General features: G+C 41.5%; 1 protein-coding gene across 1 annotated transcript; it reads left to right on the forward strand.

Annotated features, from left to right (window-relative positions):
- Positions 1 to 5,268: 5,268 nt before the first annotated feature.
- Positions 5,269 to 9,623, forward strand: LOC115783168 (uncharacterized). The gene is made up of 2 exons (XM_030733859.1): positions 5,269 to 9,434; positions 9,526 to 9,623. Exon 1 carries the CDS (start codon positions 5,269 to 5,271, stop codon positions 9,100 to 9,102), a length of 3,834 nt encoding a protein of 1,277 aa, XP_030589719.1. The 3' UTR covers positions 9,103 to 9,434; positions 9,526 to 9,623.
- Positions 9,624 to 10,031: the final 408 nt, after the last annotated feature.

The raw sequence follows: 10,031 nt of genomic DNA on the forward strand, positions 1-10,031 counted from the left end.
TTAGTGTATGTCCATGGCTGAGCTCATGCTGCCGGGACAAATCATGCCGGTAAATATAACAATTCAGTTGTTTCCCTTTGTGTGAGTCTGAGTGCCAGAAGTAAGACTCACAAGATGAGATGAGGGGCAGCTGTGGTTCAGGAGATAGTTTGTCTACTAATCAGAAGGTCAGTGGTTCGATCCCCGGCTCCTCTAGGCTGCATGTCGCAGTGTCGAGTAAAGAAGCGCTTTGAGTGCTCAAATAGAGCAGAGAGCTGCCGTACAAGCATCAGTCCATTCTCCTCTTTCTTCTCATCTTCAGGACAAAGTTACCTGGGAGAACTTCATGGACCATTTTGTTAGTGGCTGAAAAGCAGCTGCTAGGCCACTTTTGACCTAATAAAGGCCCATGCATCCACAGCCAAGTCCACATGAAGTTCACACACATTGCAGATGCATGACAGTTTAAAAATGGGGAATAAAATATTGACAAATGTAGATTATTTAGGAGACTTTACAGAACACAAAAACATTTAAAGCCTTTAAGACCACAGAAACTTCTTCCTCAATCAGCTTCTCACCCCTCGGTCAGCCCCTGAAGCCCCTGAGTTTTCAAATTATTTTTTCCTGAATATTTAAGGTGAAACAGATTTGAAACCAAGTCTTCAGGTGCGGTAAACTTTGTTTAAATCAATTAAATTATCAACACATTTGTTATAAAGCAGACCAGAAATCAGCTCCTCTGAAATGACATTCGGGGGTAACCTCAGACACAGTTGTGACAGTTTGGGAAATTTACGATGATCTCATAATGTGCCTGCTTCCTGTAGGAATGCAACAGGAAATGGTGCACTGATCACATCAGTGCTGGTAAAAAGAAGCAAAGCAAAGCAAGCAGGTAAATCTAGTTTTGTTGTGGCATCAGAGCCCTCCAGCTGTTACCTACACAGACACAGTGTAGAGATAACTGATGGTGTTGTAATGGCCTCAGTTCAGTATTACTGCACAGATTGAAAGTATTAAACTTGCACTGAAAGATTACCAAGCTTACTTGGTAATCAGTGTCACACAGTGTGCCATACACTGAAAGCAGAAGAGTTGCACACTGCATCAGCACCTTTCGAAGCTGGGAGTGCCATGAAATTTGAATCCTTTACATTTTTATGCATAGATTTAAAATGAATGTGTGCAACCGTAGAAATTCACCTTCAGAATATGTGACAGCATCAAATATCAAATTGTGCATCACAAAAAGTAAAAAAAATCTTTGAATATATGTCAGCTGCAACTTAATATGATGATAATTTGAAATGTTAAAAATTGCAGTCAGCTCGTTTCTTCTTGTCTGATTAGTGTTATCACTGTGCATTAGTGGATGCTGATGTGTGCTTTCTGTAGTTCTTGGAGTCTTCTGAGGCTGATGGGTAATGTAGTATTCAGAGCCACATAAGCAAAAGGATTACTATCAAAATGTGGGCAGTGTACTTACTGTGCTGGTTGGTCTGGTCTGAAGCTCTTTGAGGATGTGCAGAAAAACACGATAGCTCCACTAACAGAGCATCACTTCACTTTATAACCTCCCTGTGAAGGTCACTGCAGCATGTGACCTCCTCCCCTACAGCTGACTGGGCAGACTGGTCTGCTGGACGGTCATAAAAGGGCTGCTGTGGTCGAGAGAGAATACCAAAATGAAGCAGAACTAAAGCCTCATCTGCTCCCTCCTCATCCCTGTGTCCCCCTCTGCATCCTGGTCTATCTATGGAGACTGACTGTCCACTGTTGACTTTCCACTCTGTGCTTCTGTGCATTGTGTGTTCTCTCTTTCTGACATGTATTCCATCCAGGCTGTCTATGGATATCAAACCCTGATTATTCTCTCTGTTTGACACAGTACTGTCAAACTTAACGGGCTGCACGGAGCCCAATTTGAGCTAAACCACTAAAACTAGTGCCAGTGTAACTGTCACATTTCTCTTTCTACATTTGTGTATTTCTATGTTAATTTGGTGTAGCGCCACTAGGGGGTGCTGTGATGTTAGAAGTATAGATAAGTAGAAGAAGAGATCCCGGAAGGGAAACAAGGAAAGGCGATTTCAGAAAGCAGAAAGAAAGGCTATAGACGCAGAAGTTTAAGGAAAGAAGAAGCAAACCAAGAAGAAAGCTTAATTCCTCATGTGGTACTCAGCCAACGAGGTATTTTGTTCGTTTTATGTTTTGTAAGTAGTTTATTCGCCAATAGTCTTTATTTTAACCAAGCTAATCATTGTCTTGTCTGTGTTTTTAGTTTTCACGGTGTGTTTATGAATCCTGATCAAACCGATTCAATAAACTGCATCAGTAGAGAGAGCCACTTGTGTCTGTCGTTACCTGGAGGAATTACAGTGAAAACTCGTTGATCTGCGCGGGTGGAGAGCTTGTGCGGAGCGACTTGAGCCAAGAAGCAGCAGCCTCATCAGAGCGTGATCAGCGCGTGCACAGTGTGGATCAGTGAAGTAGCATTCGAGCCAGGAGCACATGGGACCAAAAGCATGCAGTTTGAGAAGCAACATTTAAGATAAGACCACAAGTAGCTTGGACACTTAAAGGTTAAGAGTTGGTCTAAGCAAAAGGTACAAGTTTAAAGGTTGACTAGTTAAACTGTGAAAAGAAGGCCCCTGGTTGTCTGTTTTCAAGCTGATTTTAAGTTTATTGGTACATACTGTAAGTGTAAGCAGTAATATCTTAGTTCATATTTAGAATGTGGTAACAGTTAAATTATTGTTGTATACTGTTTGAACAGGTTGAAATGTGATTAAGTAACGTTTGGAAATTATTTTGGGAACAGTTAAGTTGATATAACTCTTTAAGTTACATTTCTTCTTTATTAAGTTAAGATATATTACAGTTTATACACTACCCCTTATTACAGCGTTTGTAAGACATGTATATTTCAAGTATCATTTTCAGTTGGAGATAACTCTCAGTTACACTAGATGTAATTCACTCTAGTGACAGTTATTACAAGCCACTACTATGACTGAGCCAGGTGACTTCTCAGTTGACCTTGAAGTTAGCGCAGAGCCTCAGTTGCAGTCTGAGGAAGGACAAGTTACTGTTCCTAATGAACAGCAAGAGCAAATACAACTAAGAAGAAGTCAGCGAGTGAAAACACTCACAGAAAAGGGAAAAGAAATGCAAGAGAAGACGATTCAAGGACTCCAGCAAAGATTTAACTATAATTTTGAAAAGTGGAGAACACATGCCAAGTCATCCAAACAAACCCTCTCTCAATCAGACGCATTAAGTGAAGACTTACTTAAAGATATCATTGGTGATGTCACAGGTCTTCGTGCAGATGTCACAAAGGTGTATGAAGAGCTGCGTAAGCTTACCCCTCTGGATCAAGCGACACGTCGCAGAGTAGATCTATGTGTGGAGATCTCGAATTACATCGTCAAGAAAGCAACCGCTCGATTGGAGGGGGAAGAAGATGAGGAACAAGATTGGCCAGAGGCAGGCTCCCTCTTCCAGACAACAAAAAGTAAGTTGAGCTTCGTTAATACAAGCAGGAAAACATCTGAGCATTCAACCAGATCCTCTGGTAAACATCAGGAAGCAGCAGCAGAAGCAGCTGCAAGTCAAGCTGTTCTCATAGTGTTACAAGAACAAGAAAAGGAGCAGCAAGAAATTGCTATACTTGAAGCCGAAGTTAGAAAAAAGGTCTTAGAAAGAGAAGCATTGGTCAAACAAATGCGCTTAGAGAGGGAAGCAGAAGAAATAAAGCTGAGGATGCAACGAGAAGCAGATGAAGTTAAGTTAAAGGCTCAGCAAGAGGAAGAGTATGCAGAGCTGCAGAGAATTCTAGAACAAAAGAAAAGAAAGATTCAGCACCTGGAAAGGATTAAAGATCTTAAAGCAGCACAAGCAAAAATGCAGGTGTATGACCAGACAAGCCTTAAGGAGGAGGACAAGGTAGATGTAACAAAGATCAACACAGAAGTTAAAGGAAATACACATGTAAGTTCCCCATCTCTGCTTGAACAGGTAGCGCCACAAGCTATTGCCACACTTCCAAGTGATGGTACAGCAGATCTGGTTAAAGTGCTAGCAAGTGCACTGAGCGCAAGTCGCATTCCTGTTGCTGAACCTGCAGTGTTTAATGGAGACCCAATAAGATACAGCGACTGGAAGCATTCATTTGAAACGCTTATTGATCAAAAAAACATCCCAGATAAGGAGAAAATATTCTACCTTAGGAGATATGTGAGTGGACAAGTTAGGAGTGCGCTAGAAGGATACTTCCTGCTCGGAACGGAATCTGCATACGTGGCTGCCCGGAAGATTTTAGACGAAAGATACGGAAACCCATTCACAATTGCAAAAGCTTACAGAGATAAGTTACAAGCATGGCCAAAGTTGACCTCAAGGGACAGTTTTGAGCTTCGAGACTTTGCAGACTTTTTACGCAGTTGTGAAGCAGCAATGTTACACCTCAAGTCCTTAGAGATTCTTAATGACTGCAACGAGAACAGAAAGATTCTTTCCAAACTCCCAGATTGGCTCGCAGCCAGCTGGAATCGCAAGGTTATGGAAATAGAAGAACAAACAAGTCAGTTTCCCACTTTTAGCCAGTTTGTTGCATTTCTAACAAGAGAAGCTAAGATTGCGTGTAATCCAGTTACATCACTGCAGTCACTGAAGCAAGGTGAGTCTGACAAAGTAGAAAAGCTCAAGACCACAAAGCAGAGACAAATTGGAGCTAAAACACTGATAACAACTTCTCAAGAAAACCCACAGCTAACATGTATATTCTGTAAAAAACCCAAGCATAGTCTACACCAATGCAGAAGCTTTCTGGAGAAAGCTGTGACAGACAGAGTCAAGTTTATTCAGTCAGCAAGGTTGTGTTTTGGTTGTCTTAAATCAGGTCACTATTCAAAGAACTGTATCGACCGCAACATTTGTGAGATGTGCAGCAAAGGACACCCTACTTGTCTTCATGAAGATAGAGTCAAAATAAAAGAAGGAAATAAACATCAAGATAAGTCAAACACAAATACTGAACCAAGTCAGAAAATTGAAGCTCAAGAACAAGTTACAGCCTCAGCTACAACAAACAGAGTTGTAAACAAGGAGAACAATACACAAACAGCTGCGATCATTCCTGTGTGGCTGTCATCTTCAGCCAACCCCAAGGAAGTCCTTGTATATGCCTTACTGGACTCACAAAGTGACACTACCTTTGTGCTCAGTGAAGTTGCTGACTCACTTGAAACATCCCAAGAACCTGTCAGACTAGAGCTGACTACTATGTCTTCTCAGACTACAGTTGTTCAGTCTTGCAGACTTCGAAATCTCCAAGTTCGTGGCTTCAACCTAAGGAAGAAGATAACTCTGCCTCCAACTTATACAAGAGAGTTTATTCCAGCCAACAAGGCTCACATTCCAACTAACGAAACAGCTAAAGCTTGGTCACATTTAGAACACATACAATCGGAAATCGCACCTTTGCAAGATTGCGAAGTAGGACTGTTGATTGGATACAACTGCTCTCAAGCTCTACTTCCAAGAGAGATTGTCTCAGGCAGAGAAGACGAACCATACGCTCAGCGCACAGATCTTGGTTGGAGCATCGTCGGGCAACATAATCCCTGTTTGGACTATGGAGATGCAATTGGAATCAGTCATCGCATCATTGTCAAGAATGTCATTCCAGAACTCAAGCCTTCTGTAATGCTTCAGAAACGTGTTCATTATGTAAACAGAACAAAGGTGAGAGATGTTACTCATTCAGATATTGTCAAGGCACTCGAAGCAGACTTCTCTGAAAGGGCCGCAGATGACAATCCTGTTTCACAAGAAGACTTGAAGTTTCTCACCAAACTTAAAGAGAACATCAAGAAAAATGAAAGGGGTCATTATGAGATGCCATTACCGTTTCGAGATGGTAGACCAAGGTTACCGAACAACAAAATATGTGCAATGCATCGTCTGAAGTGTTTGGAAAGGAGGCTTAAAAAGGATAAAACATACCACAGTGACTACACAAACTTTATGAATGACATAATCACAAGAGGGGAGGCAACTAAGGTCCCTGACGAAGAAATAGATAACAATCCTGCATGGTACATCCCACACCATGGGGTCTATCATCCACATAAACCAGGAAAGATCAGAGTTGTATTTGATGCCTCTGCCAAGTACCAAGATACCTCTCTCAACGACCATCTGCTAACCGGCCCTGACCTGACGAACACATTGGTGGGTGTTCTTTGTCGTTTTCGCAAAGGTCCTATTGCATTCATGTGCGATATAGAGCGAATGTTTCACCAATTCCACGTCACAAAAGCAGATCAGGATTATTTGAGGTTTCTTTGGTGGGAGAATGGAGAGTTGGAAGCAACACCAGCAGTCTATCGCATGAAGGTTCATCTTTTTGGAGCAGCATCTTCTCCAGGCTGCGCCAATTTCGGTTTGAAACACCTGGCGGCCCAAGGTGAAGATAGATTTCCAGAAAACGTGATACGCTTCATACAGAGAGACTTTTATGTCGATGATGGCTTGGCAAGTGTTTCTACTGAGAGTGAAGCCATTCAACTTATCAAAGACTCAAGAGAACTGTGCTCTACAGGGAAGTTAAGACTCCACAAGTTTGTGTCCAATAGTGAGGGTGTTATGTCCACTATTCCAATTGAAGAGCGTGCAACAGTTAAAGATCTGGATATGTCTCTTAGTTCACGCATTGAAAGAGCCCTTGGAGTAGAATGGTGCATCACATCAGACACTTTCAGATTCAGAGTTCAAGTCAAGTCAAACCCATTGACAAGAAGGGGAGTACTTTCCACCGTAGCCTCAGTTTATGATCCCTTTGGCTTTATTGCACCATTTGTTCTCGCGGGCAAGCAGATTCTCCAGCAAATGTGCCGGGATAAGGTAGATTGGGATCAAGAGCTTCCAGAGCACTTAAGACCCCAGTGGGAGTCCTGGATCAAAGATCTTTCCAATTTAGCTGACTTACAGATCCAAAGATGTTTCGTTCCCTGTGATTTTGGACAAGTCAAAGGCTATGAGTTACATCACTTTGCAGACGCCAGTGTCAATGGATATGGCGCATGTACTTACCTGCGAGTCATTAGCCAAACAGATCAAGTTCATTGCTGTTTGGTAATGGCCAAGTCAAGAGTCACACCTTCTACTGTCACAACTATTCCTCGACTCGAGCTCTCAGCAGCAGTTGTTGCCGTTAGGGTCAGTGATTTACTCAAAACAGAGCTTGAAATCCCAGATGTACAAGAGTTCTTTTGGACAGATTCAACCATTGTTCTTGGCTACATTAATAATGACGCCAGAAGATTTCAAGTGTTTGTTGCTAACCGCATCCAAAGAATCAAATCAAGCACACAACCAGAGCAATGGGCGTATATTACGTCAGAGCACAACCCCGCAGACCACACTTCTAGAGGTTTAACAGCAGAACAACTGAAGTCCTCTGATTGGTTCACAGGACCAGCCTTTCTCTGGGAAAAGAACCTACCCGATAGAGATGTCAAGGTGGGAGAGACTAAGGGAAATGACCCGGAACTTCGCAAAGCCTTTTTGTGTGCAACCAATGCCAAGGAAGACCTAACTATTCTTGACAGATTCGAGAAGTTCTCAGAATGGTCCAGACTAATCAAAGCACTTGCAATCTTGAGAAAAAAGGTCAAGGAATTTAAGGGTGATATACAGAAAAGTAAGGAAAGTACAAGTTTAGAAGAGAGAAGAGAAACAGAACTGTTTGTCATTAAACTTGTTCAACAAAAAGCCTTTGCTGAAGCAATAAGGAGTCTGAAGTCAAAGGAAACTGTTTCCAAGACCAAGGACCGTAAACTGTACAAGTTAAATCCATTCCTGGATGAGGAAGGCATACTCAGAGTTGGCGGACGTTTGAGTCAAGCAGTGTTACATCCACACGTGAAACATCCAGCAATACTGCCTAAGGACAGTCATATTTCAACTTTATTGATAAGACATTTTCACTCTAAGGTTCAGCATCAAGGTCGTGGAATGACTATGAATGAACTGCGTGCTAACGGTTGGTGGATCCTTGGAAGCAGCCGTGCAGTTTCATCATACATCTTCAAATGTGTCAAGTGTCGGAAGTACAGACGAAAAACAGAGTCTCAAACCATGGGAGATTTACCAAAAGACCGGACAGAAACTACACCACCCTTTACCTATGTAGGTATGGATTGTTTTGGTCCAATTTTCATCAAAGATGGACGGAAGGAGCTTAAGAGGTATGGACTCATACTTACATGTCTATGTTCACGAGCCATACATATTGAAGTAGTAGACGACTTAAGCACAGACGCATTCCTCAATGCTTTGCGTGCGTTTATTGCAATCAGAGGTAATGTTCGGCAGCTAAGATGTGACAGAGGAACCAATTTTGTTGGTGCCCAGAGAGAGTTTGCTAATCTCTTAAAGGATATGGATCAGGAAAAGGTGAAAGCACTTGGATGTGAATTTCTCATGAATACTCCGTCAGCAAGCCACATGGGCGGCGTGTGGGAGAGGCAGATAAGGACCATCCGTAGTGTTCTTTCAGCTGTTTTTGACCATTCCATGAGAAGACTCGACAGTACATCGTTGAGAACTTTGTTGTATGAAGTCATGGCAATTATCAATAGTAGGCCACTCTCTGTGGAACATTTGAATGATCCAACTGGTCCTGAACCATTGACGCCGAACCACATTCTAACTATGAAGTCAACCATTGTTCAGCCTCCGCCAGGAGAGTTCACAAAGGAAGATTTGTATCTTCAAAAAAGATGGAGAAGAGTACAATATTTGGCCAACGAGTTTTGGATCCGTTGGAGGAAAGAATATTTGCTCAACCTGCAACCAAGACAAAAGTGGAATGCGCACAGAAGAGATCTGCAGATAAATGATATCGTGCTTCTACAAGAAGATCTTGCACCACGAAATGAATGGAGGCTAGCTAAAGTCACAGCTGTTTATCCTGGAGCAGATAAGAAAGTGAGAAAAGTCAGGCTTTTACTCAGTGACAAGGCATATAACAAAAATGACAAACTAGTGATGAAAACAGTTTCTTTAGAACGACCTATACATAAAGTTGTTGTTTTGATTGAAGCAGAGTAAGTTTATTTTATTCATTTTTACTGTTTAAACTATGTGTCAGTTTGAGTTTGTGTTATGGAAATCCCACTACTAAGAGTGTGAGATTTGGTGGGAGTGTAACTGTCACATTTCTCTTTCTACATTTGTGTATTTCTATGTTAATTTGGTGTAGCGCCACTAGGGGGTGCTGTGATGTTAGAAGTATAGATAAGTAGAAGAAGAGATCCCGGAAGGGAAACAAGGAAAGGCGATTTCAGAAAGCAGAAAGAAAGGCTATAGACGCAGAAGTTTAAGGAAAGAAGAAGCAAACCAAGAAGAAAGCTTAATTCCTCATGTGGTACTCAGCCAACGAGGTATTTTGTTCGTTTTATGTTTTGTAAGTAGTTTATTCGCCAATAGTCTTTATTTTAACCAAGCTAATCATTGTCTTGTCTGTGTTTTTAGTTTTCACGGTGTGTTTATGAATCCTGATCAAACCGATTCAATAAACTGCATCAGTAGAGAGAGCCACTTGTGTCTGTCGTTACCTGGAGGAATTACAGCCAGATACCCTATAAAAAATGTGTAGTGTAAAGAGTATGTTGTGAAAATGTTTTAATAATCATTTTATAGATCTGGTGATGATCTTCAGATGATCTCACTCAGATATCTTAAGAAAAATAAGCTAATTTCAACAATGTCTGACAGCAACTTTGTCAATTCAAAGAACTGCAGCAGCTTTAAATCAGAGAAACCTGTCAGCACAGCTCAGCAATGCTCTGAGTAAATCTGTAAAGTTACAGAGAAAGTATAGACCGATCATTACCCAGACTTTTCCTGTAATTAGAAACAAACTTTTTTTTCCCCCTGCTAATTGACAGGACCACCTGTAAAAGAAAAAACGTGGAAATTCTCTGATAATTAATGTTGCATTTATAGTGGACAAACAAGTGCAGCACCCGTGATTCAGA

This window comes from Archocentrus centrarchus, chromosome 7 (genome assembly GCF_007364275.1).
Source record: "Archocentrus centrarchus isolate MPI-CPG fArcCen1 chromosome 7, fArcCen1, whole genome shotgun sequence".
NCBI classification, from domain to species: domain Eukaryota; kingdom Metazoa; phylum Chordata; class Actinopteri; order Cichliformes; family Cichlidae; genus Archocentrus; species Archocentrus centrarchus.

What these genes read in the sequence shown, in the direction of transcription:
- LOC115783168 (XM_030733859.1), top strand. Translation starts at nt 5,269, where the DNA reads ATGTCTTCTCAGACTACAGTTGTTCAGTCTTGCAGACTTCGAAATCTC.